Genomic DNA, 26,986 nt, shown 5'->3' with positions numbered 1-26,986 from the left:
TGACCCCAGATCTACTGATGACTCCTAGTGATCAGGGTGATGGAGATCTGGAAGTAGACTTTACAGCAGACCGTGGAAACTGGACAGGGAAGCTGGACTTCCTCCTCTCCTGCATCGGCTACTGTGTGGGCCTCGGCAATGTCTGGCGCTTCCCCTATCGTGCTTACACCAATGGAGGAGGTAGGGGACCCTTTGACCCATTCTTGCCCAAGCGTGGGGTCATGCTGACCGAGTGGCCCACGTGGATCCCTTTTATGTGCTGTCTTCTTCCATTAGAATGTAAACTCCTTGAGGGCAGGGACTATCTCACTTGCTTGTATTTCCCAATGTATCTCTCTCTCTCTCTCTTTCTTTCCCTTTCTCTTTCTTTTTTCCTTTCTTTCCTTCCTTCCTTCTTTCTTTCTTTCTTTCTTTCTTTCTTTCTTTCTTTCTTTCTTTTTCTTTCTTTCTTTCTTTCTTTCTTTTTTTCTTTCTTTCTGTATAAAAGGGTGTGGGGGCAGTAAAGTGAAGTGTCATTTCTGCTTATTCTATAATTACTCAATTAAAAGCAGTTTTAAATTAGAGGCTGGGGGGAGGGGTGGGGGAAGGAGTAGAAGGGGCAGAGTAAAGTACCAGATAACTGGATCCCAGGCATGATTTTACCTACTCTAGCTCCCAAGACTTTTCAGCTTTCCCCCAACTCTTATTCTGTAGCAAAAGGCTGAAACCCTAGAAAACAACTATCAGTCACCAATATTTCTTCTTCCTTTTTCTCTCCTATCTTGCTCCGTTTCCTCTTCTCCCTCTCCATTCTTTCTGCTCTCCTCTTTCTCCCCCCTCACTTTCTTCTTTCTCTGCCTTGATTCCCACCCCCCCCCATGGGGGGAAGGGAGACAGTTTAAGATTTTGGTATCTCTGTCTAAAAAACCTCACTCAAAAGGCATGGGCCGCACAACAAGGTGGTAAGAACTCTGATAATGGGATTGAGAACAGGAACCAAGTTCCAGTTCTGGTCCTGGTTGGATGACTTTAGCCAAATCAAGTCTTCATTCCTCTAGGCCTATTTCTCTCTGTATAAAATGAAGGAATTGGACTATAAAATCTCAGATACCTTTCTAATTACATCATTCTGAGACTATATATAAAACGAAAGGGTTAGACTATAAAATTTCAAATGTCTTTCTAATTACTTAAACAACTTCTTGGTTGCTATTGCTCTCTCTCTTCTCAAATCACCTTGCATTTAATAACACTATCTAGCAATTGTTTAATGCAGCCCATACATGTGTTAACTCATCCTCACAAAAACTCTGGAAGGTGGGTGCTATCAGTTCCCATTTTACATATGATAAAAACTTAAGGTTAAGTGATTTGCCCAAGGTCACACATACAATAAATTAAATGTCTGAGGTAGGATTTGAACACAGGTCTTCTTGACTCCATGTCCTTACCACCGAGCTGCCTATCTGTGTACAGTTTCTATTTCCATCAGCTCTTAGGGCAGGTAATGCTTGCCTTTTCCCTTTAACTAGAATACCCAGTACCTAGCACGGTAAAGGTCTATGTGGTCAGTGCTTTATGCTTATAGAATTTGAGTTCTAACTTTAACATTCTATGCCTTCTCCACACAACAATAATACCCTGACGATACAATTCAATTCAACAACAGTTTATTAAGCACTGACTTTGTTCCAGGCCTTGTACTAGGTGCTGAGGACCCAAGGAGTCAAAAGAAAATGAGGCCCTGCCCCCTTAAGGACCTTCCACTCTTCTCACTAGCTCACCACATAACTTCCTGAGACAGCTTTGGCCAGCCTCTTCCTGCCCCTTGGCTTCCTGCCTGACCTCCCACTGGGATTTATGGGGGAGGGGAAGGTTAGGCCCACCTAGGGCCTAGGCCTTTCCCACCTGCAGCTTGAAGGATAAAGGATTGACTTTGTATTGTGAGAAGCATTTCTCTCCCTCATGTGAAATGAGCTTTAAGCCTTATATCTGTGCCTGGTGCTGGGAAAAATACAGAGATGAACAAAATGGAGTCCCTTCCCTCAAGAAACTCAGTATCTACTGGGGACATAGGATAAGAAAAGTACCATAATGCAAGATTAAAAGTACAAAGCAAGGATGTAGGTGAGCACCAAGGAGGGAGAAGATAGTTTATCCCTCAGAGGCTGAGCGCCAAGGAGGGAGAAGATAGTTTATCACTCAGAGGCTCAGAGGAGGTGAGTCTTTGGGGGGAAGGAGAAATGCCATAGATAATAATGGGAGAATAAGACTGAGTGTAGGAACAGTGTGACTAATGGCAGGGGAGCCAGAAGAACAAGATATAGATGGGGATCCAGTGTGGCTATGACAGCACATTGTACATAGAGGCAAGCCTGGAAAGGAAGGAAGCAAGCATTTATTACACGCCTACTGTATGCCAGGCACTGTTATTTCATTGGATTGTTATTTCATTTGCTCCTCGCAGCCCCCTGGTAGGTAGGTGCTGTTATCATTCCCATTTTACAGTTGAGGAATCTGAGGCAGATAGAGGTTAAGTGACTTGCCCAGGGCCACACAGCTAGTAAGTGTCTGAGGCCAAATTTAGAGCTCAGGTCTTCCTGATTCAAGACCCAGCACCTATGAGTACTATGTTCAGTTGACTACCTACTGACTAGGTAGGTTAGAGTCAGATTTTATAGGGTCCTAAATGGAAGACTGAGAAATTTGAGTTTTATTTAGAGCCCAAGAAGGAACCATTGAAGGTTCCTTTGGCAAAGGAGTGATAGGAACAATTAAACCCAATTAATGAATGAGGAGTCTGAAGCTCCCAGATCTTAATACATTAGCACTGGAAGGTACCTCAGAGATCTAGTCAGGCTTCTTAACTTTTCAAACCAAGCTCTGTCAGGGGTGAGGAACCTGCGGCCTCAAGATAACACATGGCTCTCTAGGTCCTCAAGTGTGGCCCTTTGACTGAATCCAAATGGATTTGTTCTGTGAAGTTTGGATTCAGTCAAAGGGCCACACTTGAGAACCTAGAGGGCCACATGTGACCTTGGGGCTGCAAGTTCCCCACCCCAGGGAGAGATGAAGAGACTGGCCCAAAGTCACACAGGTAATAGGAGTAGAACCACTATTCCAGGCCAGGTCCTTTGATTCTTTTTCCAGCTCCTTCCTTCTCCAATTCATTTTGCAGATGAGGAAACTGAGGCAAGCAGGGTTAAGTGACTTGCCCAGAGTCACTCAGCTAGTAATTGTCTGAGGTCAGATTTGAACTTAGGAGGGCGTGTCTTCCTGACCCAAGCCTGTCACTCTATCCACCGCTCCACCTAATTGTTGGAGAAGTAAATGGCAAACCACACCAGTATCTTTGCCAAGAAAACCCCAAATGGGGTCAGGAAGAGTCAGACTCCACTAAACAACAACAGCAGCAGCCGCAGCAGCAATTCTCTTAAGACCGTAAATCTCTGATTTACAACAGTGCTGATCTGCATTGATAGAAGGGGTATTCCTCATTGGGAATTCACTCTCCTAATGAAATCATGAGCTCAATGCAATAATAACAACTTCTACTTCTATAGTGCTTAAAGTCTACAGAGGACTTTCCTCAGGATAATCCTGTGAAGAAAGAAATACAAGTATGACCATCATCATTTTAAGATCGGGAAACTGCCTCTCAGAGAGCTTAAGTTGCCCAGGGTTACCCAGCTAGTAAATAGAGAATCTTGGACTGTAACTCAGGCTTCCCAACTTCAAGTCTGGTTTGTGTGTTTATGTTAAACTGCTCCAAGGGTGGTGACACCTTACTGGTATCCACTGGCAGGGAAAGAAGTGTTAGACATGAGCTGGACTTTAGAACATAGACTATCAGAACTGGGAGGGACCTTCAAACAGAAGAGAGCCTGTCTGTGCTAGGAAATCAGCAAGTCCACCCTGCTCATTTTATAGAGGAAGAAATAGGTCCAGATAGGAGTAGTGTCTTGTTCAAAGTCACAGAAAGAAGGGAGGTGGGAGGAGTGGGAGGAATGGGGAAAGAAAAGGGAAGAGGGAGGGAGGAGGAGAAAGAGGGGGGAGGGAGAGTGTCAGAGACAAACAGAAGAAAAAGAGACAGAGACAGACACACACACACACACACACACAGACAACCAACCAGGTCGCAGGGGGTATAGACAGACAAGAGGAACAGAAAGAGGCAGAGACAGTAGGACAGAGACAGACAGAAAAGGAAGGAGAGAAGGGAAAGAGAGGAAGGGAGAAGAGGGGAAGGGAAGGGAGAGAAATGCAGAGAGAGCACATAACCTCTTCACTTCTTAGCTGTATGTGCAGAGAAAGAGATTCCCCTAAGGGTCCCCAGCTGGGGTCTCTCCCCTTCCCCTGTCCTGTCTTTTCAGGTGCCTTTCTTGTGCCCTATTTCATCATGCTGACCATCTGTGGCATCCCCCTCTTCTTCCTGGAGCTCTCCCTGGGCCAGTTCTCTAGCTTGGGGCCACTTGCTGTCTGGAAGATCAGCCCTCTCTTCAAAGGTAGGCCCCCTTTTTATACCGCAGAGCAATTCTTTGGGCCTTCCTGCATCTCTCCCACCCAGCAGAACTTAGGGCTGAAAGGGAGATAGGGAGTGCTTGCCTGGAGCATGGCTCCAAGCTCTTTGAAAAGTCTCTGCCATCCCATCATGGCAATTTTCCTTATGGGGAAAAGTCAAAGTTCACAAGAGATTTCAAGATAATAGTTTTAGAGCTTGAAGGGTACTCAGAGATCATCTAGTCCAACCTCCTCATTTTATAGATAAGGAAACTGGGGCCCAGGGGAAGCTAGGGGGCACAGTACATGGAGAGCTGGGCCTGCAATCCAGAAGACCTGGGTTGAAATCTGGCCTCAGATACTTACTAGCTATGTGACACTCTTGGTGATTTCCTTAACCTCTCTCTGCCTCAGTTTCCTCATCTATAAAATGGAGATAATAATAGCACCTACCTCCCAGAGTTATTGTAAGGATAAAAATGTTTGTAAAGTGCTTTGCAAACCTTAAAGTGCTATATAAATACTACGGTGTTTCCCTGATAATAAGACACTGTCTTATTATTTTTTTGGACAGAAAAACACCAGAGGGCTTATTTTCAGGGGAGGGCTTATTTTAATGAACATTGACAGCAATTTTAATAAACAGGTAAATGTGAACAAAAAAATGTACCTTTATTCAATAATGAATTCAATAAAGAACAGGATTACGCGCTCACTGCTGCAGCTCTGATTGGATGCAGCTCGGAGCGCGGCGTGCGTTTCACCCGGGGGGGGGGGCACGGTGCATACAGAGGGTACCGTAATGTAGCATGTAGTGCAGGGGATCACCTTCACTACAGTAGCAATCTCAATAGGGCTTATTTTTGGGGGAGGGCTTATTTTAGAGGAATCTTACACAGTAAGGGGAGGGCTTATTTTCGGGATAGGTCTTATTATCGGGGAAACACGGTAGCTATCTTTATTATCTTGTCCAAGGTCACATAGCAAGTAAGGGGTAGGGCCAGGATTTGAACCCAGGTCCTCAGATTTCAAGTTCGATGCTCCTTCTCCCTATACCAAAATCCCATGGCATGTTGACATGGACCTTTGGGTGTTGGTGGGCTGTCTGAGTCATGGGGCACATCTCAGACTGCTTGCCAAGGGAGCAGGAGGTCTGAGAAGGCAGAAGTGAGGCTGCCTCCACTGCTCCCCTTGTGTGGGCCCTGCAGGTGTTGGCGTGGCCATGCTCATCATCGTCTCCTTGGTGGCCATCTATTACAACATGATCATCGCCTACGTCTTGTTCTACCTCTTCGCCTCCCTAACCAGCGACCTTCCCTGGCAGCACTGTGGTAACTGGTGGAACACCGACCTCTGCCTGGACCACCATGCAATGAGAGAAGCCAATGGCACACTGCCCCTCAACATCTCCAACACCGTCAGCCCCAGCGAGGAGTACTGGAGGTCAGGCCAGCTGGCCAAAGGTTCAGGGAGTGAGGGAGGAAGGAGGAGGGAGCTCCTTATGCCCAGACCCTGGGTCGTGGCCTTTGGTGTGCCAGCGTCCCAGTGGGCACTGTAGCCTCACTCCAAAGGACTATGAGTTGGGATGCCTCAGGAATTGTGAACAAGCCCTGGAACCAGAGCCTCCTAGAGATGGAAAGGAGCCTTAGCAACCCTAGACTCCCTTCACTCAATAGCATCGTGATCCTCCAACTTCCCCACAGTGCTAGAACCTAGAAAGTTCTCTAAAATCATTATTTCTAATGTCTATGAACAAACAACATAAGGTTTGTTATTTTTAAAAAAGACGAACTTGGGGTGTTTTAGGATTTCTTGTAGCAATTAGAGAAACACTTCTATGGCATATGGTGGAAATACTATGGAGACAGTGGGAAAGGCTGAGGGCCATGTAGAAGGCTCAAGCCCTCTTCTGATACATACTGATTAGATGACCTTGGTCAAGTTACCTAACCTTTTAATGCCCCAGGCAACTTTCTAAGACATAAATTTCAAAGGGACTCTCTGTGACCAATAAAATCATAGGTTTGATCCCCCCCCCAAAAAAAAGTGGAAAGGCCACTGAACTTGAAATCAAGAAATCTGTGTTTGGATCTTGGGTCTAACAGACTTACTGGCTATATAATGGAATATTTTGCCAAACCAGAAGACTTGAGAGTGTGTGTGTTGACAAAGGAAGAGGGACATGTCACAATAGCTTTCTTCAAGTATTTTTAGGGTTTTCAGGGGAAGAGAGATTAGACTTGTTCAGCTTTTGGAATGTTGCAGAGAGATGGATTTTGGCTCCACATTAGGAAAAATCTTCCTAACAATGATAATTGTCCCAAAGTGGAGTGAACTGCCATGGGAAATAGAGGATTCTATTTCATATTCTATTCTAATATTTGCCCATTGTAAGAGTTAGAGTCCAGAAAATGCTTTGGGAAAAGTATCGCATAAATTGGAATTTTATTATTGAGAAACATAGACATAAATAACTTGGTCAAGGTCGGACAGTGAGTTATAATTAGGTCTCCTGACTTCCTAAGCCAAAGACTGTCATTACACAGAACTTAATGCCAATTCCTTTTCCATCTGATGTCTCAGATGTAAGAACAGATCAAGGGTTTCCCTACTCAGGGATTTCAAATAATTTCTGTCCCTGTGGGTGGTAGGCATAGATGCTAAAGGAAGACTTGAGGTTCCTGGGGTCTTGGATGTGTGGCCTGGTGGGTTTTGAGTTGGTATGTCTATCCAGTCCTAGAATATAGTAACTACAGCCTTGGGACACTCAGGCCTCTTTCTTTTACCCTAGCCGATATGTCCTCCACATCCAAGGGAGTACAGGCATTGGAGATCCAGGTGAGATTCAATGGAAACTCTGTCTCTGCCTCTTACTGTCCTGGGTCATCGTCTTCCTCTGCATCCTCAAGGGAGTAAAATCCTCTGGCAAGGTGAGACTCTGAGAGGCTTGTCCTAGCTCAGGTTAGGGTAGGAGCTGTGAGACCCTGAGTTCCTTCAGTTCCTCCAGCTACTCCTCTCCTTTAACTAGCCAGAGATACTGAAAAGTAACTGCCATGTACAAGGCTTTATGCTAAGCTAATTTGGGGGAGATGCTGAAATGAAAAAGACTTAATCTTTGCTTCCAGGGACCTCATTATCTAATAGGGGAATATAAAGAAATATTCCAGGGAAGACAGCTCTAAAATGACCACCAGAGCAGACTTCTTCCTTTTTCCAAAGCCCATAAAAGCCCCAGGTAGGAAGATGATTGTAATATAGTATTTTGATATTCATAAATCACTTTATTTACATTAGCTTATTTGATCCTCACAATGACCCTGTGAGGTAGGTGCTATTATTATACTCATTTTACAAATAAGAAAACTGGGGTCAAGAGAGGTTTGATTGCTTGCCCAAGACTATACAGCTAAGTGTCTGAAGTAGGATTCAAATTCAGATCTTCCTGATGGGAATTCAACGTTCTAGCCATAGCCTGGGTGATCAGGACCATGGAGAGCTGCCCCACTTCCTCAGCTCCATCCTAGGCTCCCGCTCCTTGTCTCCTTCCCAGGTGGTGTATTTTACAGCCACCTTCCCATACCTCATCCTCCTCATGCTGCTAATTCGGGGGCTGACACTTCAGGGTGCCTGGAGAGGGATCCAGTTCTATCTCACACCCCAGTTTGAGCACCTTCTGACCTCCAAGGTAAATGAATTAAAGTAGGAGATTGGGGAGGGGGGAGACAAGGGGAGAGAAAGGAAGGGAGTGGGGGGGCAGGGAGAGAGGAGGGGTAGCCTAGCATATTGTGGGGTAGGGAATCAGAGCAGGGATGGAAGGTAAGAGGGCCTCTGGATGTTTCAAGTTATTTACACCCATGTACAGATACATGCATGTTCTGGTGCTCTTATAGTGAGGATGTACTTAGGTTGCATGTTTCCCTTTCTTTTCTCTAGCTAAGGGAGCCAGCTGGATTGAAACATGGGGCGGGCAGGCAAGCATTCCATAAGGATCAGTTCCTAAGATCAGGAAAGAAGGATAGAGTTGTCCTTTGGGGATACTTTCCAGGACAGTTTTCTCTGTCTCTTCTCTCCCCTCATATCTCCTTAACCAACAGGGTTCTTCAACTTCTCCCTTTTCCCCTTACCTCCACTTACCTTTCATCTCCTTTTCCTGCTCCTGTCACCTTCCTACTCCCTTATTCTGGTCCCATTTTCTCCTTCTTTCCTCTCTCCCTCTCATCTCTACTCTTCTCCTGCAGGTATGGATTGAGGCAGCCTTGCAGATCTTCTATTCTCTGGGGGTGGGCTTTGGGGGCCTCCTTACCTTTGCCTCTTACAACACCTTTCACCAAAATATCTACAGGTCAGTCCCTTGCAGCCTTCTCTTCCCAGAGGGTAATTTCCCTGGGGGTGGGAGAGTTAGAGGGTGGGCAAACTGACCCTCATAGGGTCAGGGAAAACAGGAGACATCATGGCCTCTCATGTCAAATGATCCCTATCCTACCCTATCCCTCTTCCTTTCCCAGAGACACATTCATTGTCACCTTGGGCAATGCAATCACCAGCATTCTGGCTGGCTTTGCCATCTTCTCCGTTCTGGGCTACATGTCTCAAGAGCTGGGAGTCCCTGTGGACCAGGTGGCCAAAGCAGGTAGACAGATGGGCTACTTAGAATGTGTTGGGCATAGATAAGGCATGTGGTACCATATGTGTGTGGGTCTGACACTTGAGGGTGACATGATGGGTGGATGTTTGCTTGTTGTGTAGAGGGAGTTGCTATAGAAGTGATCTGGGAATGTAAAAGGAAGTTTGGGTGTGTGTTTGGAGCATGAGACTATGTGGAGACTTCCACATTTCTGAAAGATGTTGGAGAAGTCTGTGATAGAAATGCAGTCCTTGTTTGAGTTATGGCTCTACTCCTTTGGTCCTCAGTTTCCCCATATGAAGAATAATGAAATTGGACTCAATTATCTCTAAGGCAGGGGTCCAGAACCTGGGAGATAGATTTCCAGGTGACTGTGAACTCAAATGAGAAAGAAAATTTTTATTTCAACATAATTTTTTTTCCTTTTTAATCCTACACATTTTAGTTTTTGCATTTAAAAACATTATTCTGAGAAGGGATACATAGATTCCACCCAGGGTGCCAAAGGGTTAGACACAAAAAAGTTTAATAACTCTTTCTTTGAGGTCTTTTCTAGATCTGGCAGTCTGCAAGTCTCTCTATGGAAGTGGCATTTTCAACCTATGTCAATCACAAATGGGTCTTCAGTCATCTCTGCTACCTTCCAAGAACCTTGTCCCCATCCATCTCCCACCAATTTCCCTGCACAGTGGCCCTTTCACTCTGATTTTCAAACTTGCCCTTTGTTTTGCTTTGGTTTTTGTTGTTGTGTTTTTCTATTTTATCATATCCTTCTGAGCCCCAAAGACTCCTGGTGAAGGAGTCATCCCATCCGTGAAGGTGGGGCAGGGCGTTGGTGGAAATGAGTCCAGGTGGGACTGTGAGAAGCAATAGCAGTAGAGGGAAGACAGTGACCAGGCCTAAGAACTATAATAAAATCAGTCCTCTTGAGAGTGGGAGCCTGTTGGGATGATAATATCATAGATTTAAAGCTGGAAAGAGCCTTGGAGGCCATCTAATCCAATCCCCCCATTTTACAGATGGGTATACTGAGCCTTAAGGAGGTAATGTGATTTATCCAAGGTCGCACAAGTAGTAAGCTCAAAGGCAGGATTTGAACCTAGGTCTTCTGACATGAAAATTGGTGCTTTTTTCCAATGTGCTAAAATGCCTCCTGAGGTAGACTATGTACTTACTGAGTCAGTTCAGGAGATGTACCAGCAAGTCTAATCTTCCCCATAACAAGTCCTGATATAAAAACAGAGGGGAATTGAAGCTTAGGGAAGGAAAATAACTTTCCCAAAGCCATACAGGGACTTAACAACAGAACCAGAGACTAGAACTCAGGTCTCTTCATACATATGCCTGTGTTCCTTCCAATTTGCCATGTTGGTTTCCTTTATTTTATTATAATTTTAAATTTCCTGGTGTTTATGGGAGGCCAAACAGATACTCTGAGGAAAAAGAGAGGCAGACATAGTTGCTAACTACAAAAACTGATTCAGACCTAGCAGGAGAGAAGGGCTTCCTACCAGACTAATGCTTTCCTTCATCTCCCAAGAAAAACTCCAGCGGATTATACCCATGGGATCTGCAAGGGGGTCTGAAGCAGTAGATGGGACTGTGGGACACAATAAGCAGGGGTTGGGAACCTTCAGAGACTCCAGCAGTGGGGAAGGAAATTGTGGGTGGCAAGTAGACAATATCCACCCCTCACCCACTCCCACCCCAGCTGTCTGTAACTCTAGTTCCAACAACCACACATTAAAATGTATTTTTAGGGTGAGGACAAAGTCGCCTAGGTTTCTGGACTAGCCACCATTGAGGAGGCCTGTATCCAGCTGTAACAGACCTACCTTGTAGAATGATGGTTAAAATTTGGAGCATAGACATATGTCCATGCAAGCAAAGGAGTATGAAAATGGACAATGCTAGCTTACTTTCAATGTAGCATATCAAATTAGTATAAAACTGTATATTATATAATATAGTAATAATAGTAACTTTTTTTTCTTTAAGCCCCAGGGCCACACAGCTAATAAGTGTCTGAGATCAGATTTGAACTCAGGTCCTCCTGATTCCAAGGCCAGTGCTCTATCCACTGGACCCCTCATAGCTTTTTGATCCTTGAGGCAAAAAGGTTGAATTACTTGTCCAGGGTCATATAGTCAGAAAGGGATAAAGTATTTCTAAAGCACCTATTATTATGTGCCGGTCACTGAGCTAAGTGCTTTCCAAATAATCTCTCATTTAATCTTCACAAGAGCCCTGGGAAATAGGTGCTATTATTATCCTCATTTTGCAGTTGAAGAAAATGAGACAAATAGAGATTAAGTGACTTCCCCAGGGTCACATAGCTACTAAGTCCAGATTTGAACTTGGATCTTCCTGACCCCAAGTCTAACACTCTATCCACCACCTCAATGAGGACTGGACTTGACTCCAAGTCGGGTACTCCATTCTGTGGCAGGCATTGCAGAGATACCCAGTCAAGTGAACATTCAGACAGGCTCTTCCAAAGAAGAGGTGGCTTGAAGTCTGGGAAAATAGATTAGGTTTTATGCATGTAGGAAAGTGCTAGAGAAGACTTGGGAAGAAAAGGCCTGTGTGGAAACACGTGACAAGAGGGAACAGGCATCTCTGGGATTGCCAGAGGCCAGGGCAGTATGGAGCTGGCTCACCTTCAGGTTACAGAGCTGTCCATCAGTGAAGGGCCTAAGAAGAGTCCACAGGGCTTGTATCTGTTCCCGAGTTTTGCATGAGTTCTGTGAGCTGTGCATGAGAGATGTAGTATTACTCTCTGACAGCCCATTTTTTTAGATTTACAGCACATTTTGTAGATTTCCTAACTTCAGGTATTTTCATTGGCTGTATCACCCCTAGCTCCCATGCCTAGAATTCCCTCCCTCCCTCTCCTCTCCACCTCCTGCCTTCTCTGGCTGCCTTCAAGTCCAGGTTCAAATTTCACCTTTTTTTGCCTTTTTTTTTTTAAGGGGGAAGGCAGGCAATTGGGGTTAAGTGACTTGTCCAAGATCACACAGCTAGTAGGGTGTGTCAAGTGTCTGAGGCTGGATTTGAACTCAGGTCCTCCTGACTCCAGGGCTAACTATCCCCTATCCACTGTGATACCTAGCTGCCCCTAAAATTTCACTTTCCACAGGAAGCTTTTCCTGATCTCCCTTCATGCTAGGGCCTTCTTTTGGATTCATCCTGCATATATCTTGTTTGTCCACAGTCACTTGCATGTCACCTCTCCATTAGGCTATGAGCTCTATAGTAGTGGGGTACTGGATTTTTGTTTGTTGCCTTTCCTTGTATTCCCCAGTGCTTAGCACAGTACCTGGCACACAGGATGCACTTAATAAATTCTTATTGACCAACTGGCTGACTGACAGATGGGGAAAGTGAGACAGAATAGAAAAATGACCTGAGTATCTTCTACAAGGAGAATGAGCCCCCAGAACTTGATTTTCCACCCGACCCCTGTCCTAAAGTTTCATTCATGTCTTGGTAAACCCCAGTGAGAGAGATAGCAGGCCAAGTGAAAAGAAATCTGGATTTGAAATCAAAGAACCCATTAATCCCAGCACTGTTACCTGTGTGACCCTGGCAAAATTCCTTTCCCTCTCTGAACCACAGTTTCCTTCTTTGTAATAATAAAAAAAATAGGATTAAATTAGATAATCTTCACCATCCCTCTGCACTCTCTGATTCCAGACTCTCTATGCCCCTTTATAGGGGCAGGGGAATAAGAAAAAGATTGGCATGAGGGAGAAAAGGCTCAGGGACCATCTAGGCATAGGCAGCAGTGAAAAGACCTGTTCTGGATGTTTGGGCTGCCATTAACCTTATACCCTCTGTTTTTGTCATCCAGGACCTGGCCTGGCATTTGTGGTCTACCCCCAGGCCATGACGATGCTCCCCCTGTCCCCATTCTGGTCTTTTCTCTTCTTTTTCATGCTGCTAACCCTAGGCCTGGATAGTCAGGTAAGCATACTCAGCAGGGGAACTTGGATAGCAGAAAGTCCAGATTTCCCCCCATTCCCCCATTTCACTGACAGACTTTATAATGCACTCCCCCTTTCCTTACAGTTTGCCTTCCTAGAAACCATCGTAACAGCTTTGACGGATGAATTCCCTTACTACCTGCGGCCCAAGAAGGCCATCTTCTCTGGCACCATCTGTGTGGCCATGTTTCTGATGGGCCTCATCCTCACCACAGACGTGAGCTTCTGGAATGAAATGGGCAGTGGGAGGGAATGTCCCCCTTCACACACCTCCTCCTTCCCATAAGTCTCCCCTTCAACCCTGAGGCAATCTATAGTGGTCAGCTGCTCTTGCTGGAGCCAGGACTAGGCTGACCCAGACAATTGGGCAACGTCTCATTTCAATTATAAACCTGTTTTCTTTCTTTGGAAGGGAAGAGGGTCTCATCTCTATCCCCCCTGCCCCAACACACTCCCATAGCTGATGTCATTCCCCTCTCCTAGACCGCCTACTTCCTCCCTACATCCTCTATGGAAGAGATCTCCCCAGGTGAGGCCTCCCCAGAAAGGGCAAGGTCCATGAACCTTGGCTTGTGTTCTAGGGAGGCATGTACTGGTTGGTCCTGCTGGATGACTACAGTGCTGGCTTTGGGCTCATGGTGGTGGTGATCACAACCTGCCTCACAGTTACCCGTGTGTACGGTAAGGAAGGCCCAGTCCTCAGTGAAGTGGAGAATAGGCTGGGTCAGGATTGTCCATGGGATGTAAATCCTGTTCCCCTTCCCCCACCCCCACAAGGAAAAAGGCATCCCCTTCACAGGGGATGTCTGGGGACCTGATTCCAGAATTCCTAAGTTTCCTTGTGTCCCTTTGTCAGTTTCTGAAGGGAGTTAGGAGATGAAAGGTAATGACCAAGGAAAAGGAAGGATTACCAGTATAGATGTATATGTGATGTTGGGATGGCTGGAGAGAAACCAGACCACTTTAAGAACTAGGAGGCACAAATTCCCCTTGCTGGGTCATAGAAAATTCAATTGACTAAAACAGATTGGGAATGAGTTAGAATTCAGAGCTGTGGGTAGGCACTCTGGGCACTGGAGTTACTTCTTTTCAGGGAAATATAAGAGATTCCCCTCTGTGAGTAAGACTCTGGAGGGGCCCAGAGAAAAAGACTGGGGACTTAAAAGGATATAACTACTGCCCACTTGTTCTGAACCTGGGGAATCCAGAGCCTATGGCTTACCGTCACTGCTTGTTATGTACTTAACACACCATTTTAGACCCTGAGGGAAGATGATAAAAAAAGAAAGAAAGAAAGAAAGAGAAGACCTGCTTACAGGCTAAAAGTAATTTAGAATCCACTTAGGAAGATAGAATACAGGCACACTTATCACAGCTGCACCAAAGTATGATGATAGAACAGAAGTGTAAACAGAAGAACAGACGTGATGAGAGAGAGAGAGAGAGAGAGAGAGAGAGAGAGAGAGAGAGAGAGAGTGAGAGAAGGGAAGGAAGACTCCTCCAAACTACATAGAGCTATCTTTAACTTCTCCATTGCACAGAGCACTTAATAAAAACTTGTTGATTGAATTGAATTATGTAAGTGATGTGAGCCAGGGCAGTATAAGACTTAGGTGGTGCCAATACAGGAACACAGGGAAGGCATCAGGGGCAGAAGGAAGTCCCAGAATCCTTCACTTTGGCAGCTGTAATTAGACAGTGTGCTTAGTTAGGGTGGGGAGAATCTGAGAGGTTTGTAAGCTGTCTAAGCTTCTCAGAAAGCAGACTACCTCTGTCCCCTAGCCCTGCCCCTTTTACACTAGTCTCCATACTCAGGGAGTATGGGGAATATATATTTATCCAATTAGAGTCTTTGTTCTCCCACCCACAAGGAAACTCAACCTTGCTCTCTTTGCTGAGTTTCAGTGGCATTCAGTCAACAGGGGCATGACATAATGAAACTGAACCATTTAAATATATACTATATAGTTATTTACTCACAAGTATAGACACAAAAGAAATAAAATCAATTACATGAAAATAGTCACTGAGCAGGCTGGGTGTCCAGCTCCTCCCAGACCTTTTGAGGTCTATAGACAAGCCAATGCTGTCATTTAAAGAGAATGTTTGGTACTCAAATTTAAGCTTCCCCATTGTCTTCAGAGGACAGCTCAGTGGCTCAGTGCATAGAGTGGCAGGCCTGGAGTCAGGAAGACTCATCTTCCTGAGTTCAAATCTGGCCTCAGACACTAGCTATGTGACCCTGGGCAAGTCACTTAATCCTGTTTGCCTCAGTTTCCTCACCCATAAGATGAGCCATAGAAGGAAATGTCAATCCACTCCAGTATCTTTGCCAGGAAGACCCCAAATAAGATCATAAAGAGTCAGACAAGACTCAAATGACTGAACAACAACTTTGTCTTAAGGCAATATCTAAAGAAAACCCAGAAGTTAAATTCAAGTGCTTAGATTCGAACCTCTTTGGGGGTAGCACAAAGCTCTCTACTGATCTGCTGTGTATGTCACTGACTACAGGCAAATCACTTAACCCCTCTAGATTTTTCTTAGGTGTTTTCTCCTTCAGTAAAATGAGAGGATTGAGCTAAAAAAAAAAAAGCTCTTACAGCTCAAAATTTGTGGCCCAACTGATTCCTTGACCCAGGCCAATCCCAACTCTGCAGCTGCCACTTTGAGTAGGAGAAGGCAGGAGCTGGATAGAGGAAGAGCTATCCAGGTGCTGAGATCCCTGGTTTATATTTCCCATCTTTCTGATCCTGGAACAAGGGTCAGCACCTCTCCTCCTTTGTATATCAGTATTCCTGTTCTACTGTGACCCCTACTGCTGCTTGTGATAAAGTATATTTGGCTGAAGTTTGATCCCTCCAAGATTGTCACCAAGTGGCCAGAAAGAGGTCTCTAACCCCTCTAGAAACACCTTTCCCCCATCCAGCTGATATTCTTTTTCCCTTTCAGGTATCCAAAGGTTTTGTCGGGACATTCACATGATGCTAGGCTTCAAACCTGGTCTGTATTTTAAGGCCTGTTGGATGTTCCTGTCTCCAGCCACCCTGATGGTAACTGGGAGACTAGGGATCAGGCCCCATAGAAACAAAGGGAGATATGTTGGCTATCTTGGGTCCCCTTTCTCCCTTAAGACGGGGGACTAAGGACAGATGCACCTTTAAGGCAGATAGTCTAGTAAGGACTTCCCTTCCCATGAATGAGGGTTAGAGGGAGATAACCAGGGGGTGGTGCTTCCAGGATCAGTCAGGTCCAGGTTCCCCAGCCCTTATATATTTACCAGTCCTACATGGACTCCAGGCCTGTGCTAGACTGATTCAGTGCTAAATGCTTTAAATGCTTGGTCCAGGGTTGGGCTGGGGTATCTGGGGACAGAATGGTAACTGCTAGGGTGACTACTCCACAGGCTCTGCTGGTATACAGTGTTGTGAAATACCAACCCTCGGAATACGGCACTTACCGGTTCCCATACTGGGCCGAGCTCCTGGGCATCTTGATGGGTCTCCTGTCTTGCATAGTGATTCCTGCTTGTATGCTAGCCGCTGTGCTCAAGGAAGAGGGGACACTGTGGGAGGTGAGTCCCTTCCTGGTTGACCTTGAACTCAACCCCAGTCCCATGTCTACTATCCCCATTCCCATTGTGGGGTAATGAAAAGAGTATTGAATCTGGAGTCTGAAGACTTGGGTTTAAATTTCAGCTCTCTAAAATGTTGGGTATGTTTATGAAAGAGTTACCCTTTCTAGATCATTGCTAACCTCCCTTCCAGTACTCTGTGATCCAAGGGTAGTTTTCTTCTTAAAGAGAGAACCCCACCAGGGAGAAGGACACAGGGCAGATGACCTCTTGACCACTTACCTGAAGGATGAAACCCAGCCTAGGCTCAGATGAAGTCCAAGGTGGAAGGGATAGAGGATGGCATCAGAGACTGGGAAAGATCCTTCCCATGGGGCATGGGGCTCCTTCCCTGTTTAACAAAGTTTCACAGAATGATAAAGTTGAGAAGTATCTTAGAGATATTTGATCCAAATTCTTCCTACTGAACCACTTAATACAAATGTGACCTTGGCTAAGTCATTTAAACTCTCTGGGCCTCTTTACTCATCTGTAAAATGGTATGGTTGGAAAAAGGGGCCCCTTAAGTCCTTTCTTCATTCTCAGTCTGTTGTCCTATGTAACCCTGTCTTTGTACATCTCTCAGAATTCCTCTTTTTTTGTCATTTCTTAGAATTCAGTAATATTCCATGACATTCATATACCACATGTTGTTCAGCTGTTTTCCAGTTGGTGGATATTCATTTTATTTCTAGATTTTTGCCACTACAAAGGGGACTACCATGAATATTTTGTTATATCTAGAACTTTGCTTTCAGTCATTAAACTTCATTAAGCATATACCCCACAGTGGAATTGTCTGATCAAGGGATATGAGCTGTTGATTGACTATTCCCCCAAATTACTTTGCCTAAAGGTTTTACCAATTTGCAGCTCCACCAATAATGTAATTCTATGCTAAGTGGCATAGGAATCAAGTGTTGTACTTGGAGACAGGTGGTACTGAGTTCAAATATTGCCTCAGGCATTTAAGACAAGTCACTTAACTTCTCTTGACTTCAGTTTCCTCATTTGTAAAATGGGGATAATATTAGCATTTAATTCACAGGTTTTCTGTGAGGATCAAATGAGATAACAGATGTAAAGGGCTTCTCAAATTTTAAAGCACTATATAATTGCTATTATTGTCTTTCTCTGATACCTCCAAAATTAACTATTTCCATTTTTATCATCTTTGCCAATTTAATGACTGTGGTGTGAAACCTCAGAATTTTTTAAATTTTCATTTCTTCTATTATTAGTCATTTGAGCTTTAAAAATGTTATAACCATTTACATTTTTTCTGGGAGACTTGGCTCTGTCAACAGAACACCAGGCTTCAAATTCCATAGATGATGTTTACTACCTAGCTGTCTCTGGGCAAGTCATTAAACCTCTGGGCTATTTCTTCTAAATCTATGAAGGCTTTTTTATTATTTGTCCCTTAACCACTTACCTATTAGAGAATGATTCTTAGTCATATTTGTTCCTATATATTTTGCATAATGTACTTTTATTACAGATATCTTTCTCAAAGATTTTTTCCCCCTACTTATCTATTTTTCTTCCTATTCTCTGTGGATTGACTGTTCATGGGGTGGAAGGGGAAGCTTTTTAATTTTATGTAATTGAAATGCTCTTTTGTCTTTCATGCCCACCAGAATCCCATAATTGTTTGATAATTCCTTGACCGTATGTTTGAAAGGGACCACCTTCCAGGCTCTAATTATATTATCATAATGGAATCTTTTATACCTAGGTCATATATCCACTTAGAGTTCATGGTGCTATAGAGTGTTACGTGCTGTTCTGAGCCCATTTTCTGTCAAACTCTTTCGAGTTTTCTCATCAGCTTTTGTTGAAGAGGGAGTCCTTTCCCCAATGGGGTCTGTTATTGGGTTTTTGAAACACTGGGCTTCCGGTGTTCTTCCCACTTTCCCAACTTTTACTTCTCTCCTTACTAGCCTGTACTAAGACCATTGCGTAATCAAGGAAAGGGGCTAGTCTCCTGGATCTAGGAATCAGATGTGTAGGCTCTGCTAAGGATTCACTTTGTGATCTTGGTCTTTGTTCTGCTCTACACCTCAGTTTTCTCATCTGTGAAATGAGGCAAACTAGATAATTGCCAAAGCTCTTTTCAGTTGCATGCTTTCTTGACCTCTCCTTATGGTGAGCTCTGTGTGTTTAGGGTGCCCTCTGTTGGGCATCTCCTGATTCTGCTGCCATTACTGGTGAGAGCTCTAGCCAAGACCCATTCACTTTCCCAGCCAAGTTTTAGAAACCCAGAACTTTGGAAATGAAAGGAACCTTGCTCTGACTCCTTCAAGTTACAGATGAACAAGGGCCAAAGAACCAAATGACTTGTTTATGGCCATATCTCTTATGCCATGGTTGAACTGTTTGCCAGATAGTGTTTGGATTCACTACGTTCAAAGAACAGGGTTAGAGAGTCTTGGGGTGAGGCCCCCAGGCTTAGCCCATACTCTCTTGAGCTATAAGGATGACTTTGGTGGCCAGAAGCTGCCAAGGCATTCTGGTGCCCAGTTTGCCTTACTAGGAGCAAGAGGATGGTTAGACCAAGAGAAGGAATCTTATGTGAAGACACCCAATTCTAGTACATGGGCCATGATAGTCATAGGGTCATAGATTTAGAAATGGAAGGGACCTTCAAGATCATATAATTCAATCCTCAATTTTACAGATGAGAGAGCTGGGCCCTAGAGAAATTAAGTGACTTACTCGAGGTTACCTATGTGACAGCAGTGCCCTAATTTGAACCCAGATTCTCTGACTCATTTCAGCATTCTTCCCACTGCAATACAGTGCCTTCTAGACCTATAAGTTTGTCCATTGTCTGGAATCCATCCAGATGGCCTAGCCCTGCCCACTAAAGGTTATGGGGTCAGCAAATGCCTAAGTTTTAAGATCAGCAGCTACCTTTGCCCTTCCCTAGGTCTGTTTCATCTACAAAATAAAGAGTTGGAATTAAATGATCTAAGGGCCCTTTGGTCTCTAGTTAAGGCAGCTAGGGTGGCACAGTGTGGCTAGAATGCTGGATGTGGAGCTAGGAAGACCAGAGTTCAAGCTATGTGACTCCAGGAAAGCTATTTAACCCCTGTCAGCCTTCTGTTCCTCAACTGTAAAATGGAGCTAATAATAGCACCTACCTCACAGAGTTACTGTGAATATAAAATGAGAGAACATTTATAAGGTGCTTTGCAAACCTTAAAGTGCTATATAAATGCTCACTATTATTATTCTTTGGCTCTGAGGGTGAGGGTACTTTTTAAAATTTAATTTAAAAAAAATTTTTTTAAAGCAGTCGGGATTAAGTAACTTGCTCAAGGTTACATGGCCAGTTATTTCTGGGTGTGGTGCTAAGTATCTGAGCCCAGATTTGATCCCCAGGTCATCCTGACACTGGAGCCAGCACTCTTACTTGCTGAGCCACCTGGCCACCCCTAAGCAATTGGGGTTAAGTAACTTGCTCAAGGTTACACGGCCAGGTGTTTCTGGGTGGGTGCTAAGTGTCTGAGCCCAGGATTCGATCTCCAGGTCAATCTGACACTGGAGCCGGTGCTCTTACTCTCTGTGCTACCTGGCCTCCCCTAAAATTTAATTTTATTGTTTTCAATGAACAAAAATTCATTTTCCCTCCCTCCCATCTATCCTCCATTGGGAAAAAAAACAAAAAGAAAGAAAAATTAAACCCTTGTAAAAAATATGCTTCCTCAAGCAAAACAAATTCTCACACTGACCATGTTCAAAAAAGTCTGTCTTATTCTTCAAAGGAGTGAGTACCATGACGGATTCCTCCTGCTTGGTTCATGAATCACATACAACAGTCCTTGGCATGGATGATAAAAATGGAGTCTAGAAAGGAGAGCGAGGCCTGGAGTGGGTCCTTTTAGGCACCCCTAGATCTCCTAAGAGGGAAGAGTCCATAAGGACAGAAAAGGTCCTCAGCCTTGGCTTGTGGGAGGAGGGATGTAAATGAAAGGTTGTCAGTCATTGCCAAAGGCTGCTGGGATTGGAGGTAGCAACCATATTTTTATCAATTCCCCAAGCATGGGGCAAAGGAAGAGATGCCTGAGCCCTTGGATTCTGCCCTAGGGGCTTTCATCTTGGGGTAGAACCCAGATGGTTCAGGGGAGAGAAGGTATTTCCCCTCCTTTCATCTCTGGATAGTTGAGGGAGAAGTCAAATGACCCCTCTTCTTCTTCCTCTATTCCCAGAGGATCCAGCAAGCCAGCCGTCCAGCCATGGACTGGGGCCCTTCTCTGGAGGAGAACAGGACAGGCATGTATGTGGCCACCCTGGCGGGTAGCCAGTCCCCCAAGCCTCTGATGGTCCACATGAGGAAATATGGTGGCATCACCAGCTTCGAGAACACAGCCATTGAGGTGGACCGAGAGATTGAAGAAGAGGAGTCCATGATGTGAGGGATGGGGAGCAGGGTCCCTGGGACAGAGGATTGCTGAGGGCAGTACTGTGGGCCCCACGGGCTCTCCCCCTTGAGCAGAGTAATACTGTGATTCTGAAACTTCTGTCCCAGGGCCTAGAGGCTGTGTGTGGATATGTTCCTGTGGGTCCCTGGGAGTAAATGGGACAGGATGATCTTTTCTGTCTTAGGTGTGGTCAGAAATCAGGCCCTGTCCTGCTTGAATTGTTTTCCATCCTCACTGTCCACACATCTCCTTTGGGCCCGGGTCACCAACAAAACAATCATTCCTGACTTCTCCCATTCCCCGCTCTGGACTCTCCTTATATACCTATACTGTGGCCCAGAGAACTGACCCAAACCCACACTACAGCAGGGAATCTCTCCTTTGTGACCTGGGAAGCAGGGCAGTGGAGCCCATAAAGATGCTTGGAGCAGGGGTTTAGCGCAGCCATTGACCTGCTGGCAACTTGGGTCATCCACCTATATCTGTTCAGCACTTGAGACCGAAGGATCCAAGGGAATCCTTCTTGTTTCCCAGTGTACTGGACCACAGCTATTCCATTCACTGAGCATTTCTTGTAGGCCTAGCCTTGTGCTAGATTGTGGGAAATAAAGGAGTACAGGACATGGTCCCTGTCCCCAAGAGCTTACAGGAAAGCTGGAGAAACAAGGCAGCAAGCACAAAAATATGCCAGATTTCTATAGTCAGCATGATAGGAATTCAGAGGTGGGAGAGATGGCAATGAATCTGAATGATTTAGGAAAGCTTCCTACAGGATGCAGGGATTGTGATGGACCCATAAGGATAAGTAGGATTTGGCTAAGGATTAGGATCAGGGTTGGCAGCATCTGCAGGCAGAAGAAACAACCTGAGTCAAAGTTTAGGATAGGGAGGAAGCGGACCTGGCTAGAACAGAAGGGGAAGATGAACTTAAAGGGAGGAGAGAGGGATGTAACCAAATGGGAGAGAACCTGAAATGCGGCGGAGGCAATAGGGAGCCATTGAAGATGTTATGGGGAGCAGGGCATTAGGAAGTTGAATGTCCCTGTGTACAAGTTGAATTGGATGAAGGAAGCCAAATACCAGCAGGGAGAAGAAAGAAAAGGAAGAGCAGAATCAGAGAAGTAAGCTATGGCAAGAGGGGTCCCCAGCAGTGATGCTGCCTGGGATCCAGACCAGAGGAGTCTGAGATGAAAGGTCCATATGTGACTTCACACTTATGTTGTCAGGGAGACAATAGAGGGCTCAGTATTGGTCCCCATAGCAACTGTTCTAGACCTTCTCTTCTCTTCCAACCTCCATTCCCCCTCCCACACTTACAACAGATGATTTAGCCTCCTACTTCCCTGAGAAGATTGAGGCCCTCTGACAGGAGCTCCCCTTCTGAGTTCCCCTGTCCTCCTTTCCTTCCCAAATCAGAGGAGGAAGTATCCCTTATTTCCTACAGATGCTAATCCTATGACCCCCTCCTCCTGCTTCCTCCCGGCCCTTCTCTAGCAATCACCCATTGTTCTTCAGGCATCTTCAATCTTTCATTGATTGGCCTCTTTCCAAGACCCTACAAACATTCTCCAAGCTCCCTGGAACTCAGAGAGTCTCCTAGCCCTTCCGCCTCCTCTGACTACGGTCCCTTCTCTCCCCTTCCCTTCCCTGACAAATCTTTTGAAGCAGTTGTCCATATGCATGGCTCCCATTCCTAACCACCCACTCTCTTCTCTACCCTCTGCAATCTGGCTTGTGTCAGTGACCTCCCTAGTCACTGAATCGAATGGCCTTTTTCTTTCCTCCTTGTCTTTGACCTCCCTAAAGGGTGTGGTACTTAACCACTGCCTCCCATCTAGAAGATCCTTTCTCCTTTGGTTCCCAGGACACTGAACTATCCTAGCTCTCTCCCCACTTTTTGTCTCCTGAGTTCTGCCCTCTTCCCAAGGTCCTAAAGATGGGTACTTCCCAAGGTTCTCTCCTTATCCCCTCTCTTCTCTTCTCTTCTCTTCTCTTCTCTTCTCTTCTCTTCTCTTCTCTCCATGTGCTTCTCTTTTACTGATTTCATCGCTCCTGTGGCTTCAGTAATCACTTCCATACCTATACCCCCTGTCCTGCCTCCCACTCTGATCTTCAGAGCCATATCTTCTTATCTAGGTGGATGGAGTCTATCTCTGTGTCCTAGAAGCACTTCAAATCCAACTTGGACAAACTTGAACTTCTATGTCTCCACCCTCCCCACACCCACACCACACCTTATTTTCCTAACTTCATTATTTTGGTCACTAAATTCACTGAATGTGAGAAGAATTGTCCTCTTCTGCTTTGAACAGACAGCTATCAGTGGGTCACCTTGGAGATGAGGGAAGAAGAGATTGGAGTTTGCAGTGCTTCAGTCGAGTCCTATTCTTCCATGTCCCTAACCTCAGGGTTATTTTTCACTCTTCCTTCTCCCATGGCATTCCCCAAAGTTACAAAGTCCTTTTCAATTCTACCTCTACGATATCTTTTGCCTCAGTCCCCTCTTCTCTATTCCACTGCCACCATCATGATACAGGCCCTCTTTTCCACCCACACTACTGCAATAGCTTCTTTCCATTTCCCTGTGTCCCCCTCTCAGCCCTTCCTTCACATCTCTCCCAGATGTCTTAGGCATAAATCAGGTTATATGACCTCTTTGCTCAAAATTTCTGCTCAGTAGAATTCTGACTGGGGACAGTTGTGTGGCACAGTGGACAGAGCACTGGGCCTGGGGTCAGGAGGACCTGAATTCAAATGTGAACTCAGACACTAACTGACCCTGGGCAAATCACTTAACCCTGTTTGTCTCAGTTTCCTCATCTGTAAAATGAGCAGGAGAAGGAATTAGTAAACCACTCCAGTAGCTTTGCCAAGAAACCCCCAAATGAGGTCACGAAGAGGTAGACACAATTGAAATGACTGAACAGGAACAAAGAATTCCAACTCCTTTGCCTGACCTTCTAGACAACTTCTCTCACTCAGAACCTGATACACCACACTTACTACACCTTTCCAACCTTCTCATATTATACTGGTCTCCCCTTTCCAAACATCCTCCATGCTTTCCTGTCTCCATGACTTTCCTCACAGATAGCAGCTAAGGGAAGCACTTGGTCCCTTCTCCAACCATAGGGAAGGCCAAATGGGCCCTTGCCCTGGGGCAGGATAAGGTTGTGGATCTGAAAATGCTGCCCAGAGGCCTGAAAGCTGGGTGTAGAAGACCCACTTGTTGAATTTCCAGTCACTTATGATGCCACCTCCTCCTCTAAGAAGCCTTCTCTAATGCCCCCTTTTCTCTTTCTGGCCCCTCACATAGCACTTTGTACTTTTCTGATGCACTTCTGTAGTATTTTACATAGCTATTTGTCTATGGGACCCATGCCAGACTTGTGTTCCTCATCTGAGAACCAACCTAGTTAATCATTAAAGGTTCATCACTTGCCTGACAAGACATGGAGGGTCTGTGATGTGTTGATATAGAGAAAACCAATATTAAGGAAATCTCACCATTTTTGAGTAGTAATATAGTTATTTGAGCACATCTTATATCCTTCTGCTGGACTGTAAGCTCTACAAGGATGGGGGCCATGTTTTCTTAATTTTGTATCCCACTCAGCACCTAGTACAGAACACTGTACATAGTTGGTGCTTAATAAATGTTTCTAGCATTGGGTCAGCTCAGATGACATCCAGTCCCCCAAAACAGCAGTCCAATCCTGGACCTCTCTTCCATATACTATTTACCCAACCCCAGGGCACAAGCAACCACATAGGCAATGATACTAAGAGTCTACCCCTCCTTCCTCATCTATGTGGCCAAAAATACTCAGAAACCATACAGAAATTCCTTGACAGAGTTATCCATGCTTGGTGGGGGCGGAGGGGTGGTTGCCTAGGTCACTGCTCCCAATCCCACCCCAGGCACCCATGGGAGATGCTCCCTTGCCTACCAAAGGGCAAACTGGCAGAGACTTTGCCTGACTCAGGCCCTCTTCCCAACCTTGGTGTTCCAGTCCCCTGAGGTGGAAATATTGAGGGTACTAAGTAGAGAGAAAGAATCCAGAACTCAGTGTGCTTATCCCAGTACTTGGGCATTTCTCACTCTGTCTAGGGAAGGGAAATCTTCCAGGTGGTATCTAAGCCCCTTGAACTATTGGGACCTGATAGCAGGTGCACATCTCTGTGAGGCAGCTTGTCTTTTGCAAATAGTATTCTACAAGGGGTGCAGGGCACTCTCCTTTAAGGTATAGTTGAACAGTGCAGTTGTGGTCTTCTGTGAACCATACCCCTCCTCCCGGTGTGTTCTGTTCTTTTGACTGTCCACGTTCTGTTAGTTCAGTGTTAATAAACACTCAGTGAGTAGCCTTCCAGACATCTTTTCCTTGTGTGCCTGATTTCTAAAATAACCTTTCCTCTCCCTTTTCTAACCTGGCTCTCAGGAGAGGCTAGTAAATACACAGGGCCATAGATGTTGGAAATGGAAGAGGCCTTAGAAGAGAGAATATCAGAGCTAGAGTAAGACATCTCAGAAGCTCTCTGGTCTATTCTACCCATTTGAAAGATAAAAGCCGAGAAAAGGAAAGTGAATTGCTTAAAGATGCACAGCCAGTTAGTGGTAGATCTGGGACCAGAAACCAAATTTCTTTCCTTTAAATCCAGCGCCCTTTCTATTATATTATACCAAGAACTATTTTCATTATAGAGATAAACAGAAATCTTATCTGATGCCCTTGGTCAATGTCGTGGGCGTAGGCCAATAAAGATACCTTCTCAGATATACAGAATTCCACTTCAGAGGGCTTTTGGTTTCTCTAACGTCCCAAGGGACAAGTAGGTGGCTCAGTACTTAGAGCACCAGGCCTGGGGTCAGGAAGACTCATCTCCCTGAGTTAAAATCTGGCCTCAGACACTAGCTAGCTGTGTGACCCCAGGCAAGTCACCTAACCCTGTTTGCCTCAGTTTCCTCATCTGTAAAAGGAGCTGGAGAAGGAAATGGCAGGCCACTCCAGTATCTCTGCCAAGAAAACCCCAAATGGGGTCAGGAACAGTCAGTCATGACTGAAAAACAACTGAAGAACAACAATGTCCCTAACTGGGTTGGGGTATGTCTGAAGTCAGCCTGATACCAATGGACCTCCCATTGAGTCCAGTGAAGTCAAATTAACCAGTTTTTATTAAGGACCTAGTGGGAGAAGCGATGTCTGAGATCCCTCTTCCTGCTCAAAGGTCCAAACACTTGCATTCCCATCTCGATGGGTTCATATAGCTTTCTTTTAATGGTGCCCATGAGTTAGGATCTTGCCTCTATCTTTTCTCCAAACTGTGTGCTATTTCAAGCTAGTGACTCAGTGGGAGAGGCGACAGTCAGAGAATGGGTTAAAAAGCAAACACAGATGCTTTGGGTTTCCAGGTGACCTTTTGTCCCATTGGACTCAGAGCTGGGTTGCAATGTTGGTCTACAGCAAATGCTTCTTCAGCTGCTGGGGTAGTCAGTCTCATATTTTTGTCAGTGGGTCATGGAAAGTTTTGCGTCTTTGTGGCATATTTTCCCTTGCAGGCCAAAGGTCCTGAAGACAGACGTCGTCACTCTGGGAAGCTGCTGGGCCAAAGGACAAATTGGCCTTCATTTTCCACCTCTGCCCACCCTCTACCCCAGGAATATTTTGCTGTCCATGTGACTTCCTGTTCTCTTGGCCCCTAGATGATTGTTGATGGCTGGTGTCCCAGGCCCGTCTCCTCTCTGGTGGGCCTCATCAAGCAGTCTCTCCTCCATTTCAGTCCTTGCTCCTTAAAAACATTTTGTCCTGCCCCCAATGCTATCCATGTCCCCTTTGCTTGTGGGATTTCAATTACCAAC

The 26,986-nt window shown here is 45.2% G+C and overlaps 1 protein-coding gene across 1 annotated transcript; it reads left to right on the top strand.

The window, feature by feature from the left end:
* On the top strand, positions 1–25,501 carry SLC6A7 (solute carrier family 6 member 7). The gene is made up of 13 exons (XM_069102628.1): positions 1–180; positions 4,353–4,484; positions 5,688–5,922; positions 7,271–7,409; positions 8,030–8,164; positions 8,718–8,821; positions 8,985–9,109; positions 12,957–13,069; positions 13,175–13,306; positions 13,671–13,770; positions 16,042–16,142; positions 16,496–16,663; positions 20,917–25,501. The coding sequence occupies exons 1-13, from the start codon at positions 18–20 to the stop codon at positions 21,121–21,123; spliced, it is 1,854 nt and encodes a 617-aa protein (XP_068958729.1). The 5' UTR covers positions 1–17; the 3' UTR covers positions 21,124–25,501.
* The last annotated feature ends 1,485 nt before the right edge of the window (positions 25,502–26,986 follow it).

Source organism: Petaurus breviceps, unplaced genomic scaffold (genome assembly GCF_028583685.1).
Source record: "Petaurus breviceps papuanus isolate PSGF00001 unplaced genomic scaffold, PetGlider_PUasm1.0 551, whole genome shotgun sequence".
NCBI classification, from domain to species: Eukaryota; Metazoa; Chordata; class Mammalia; order Diprotodontia; family Petauridae; genus Petaurus; species Petaurus breviceps.
This window is presented reverse-complemented; position numbering and strand designations above follow the sequence as displayed.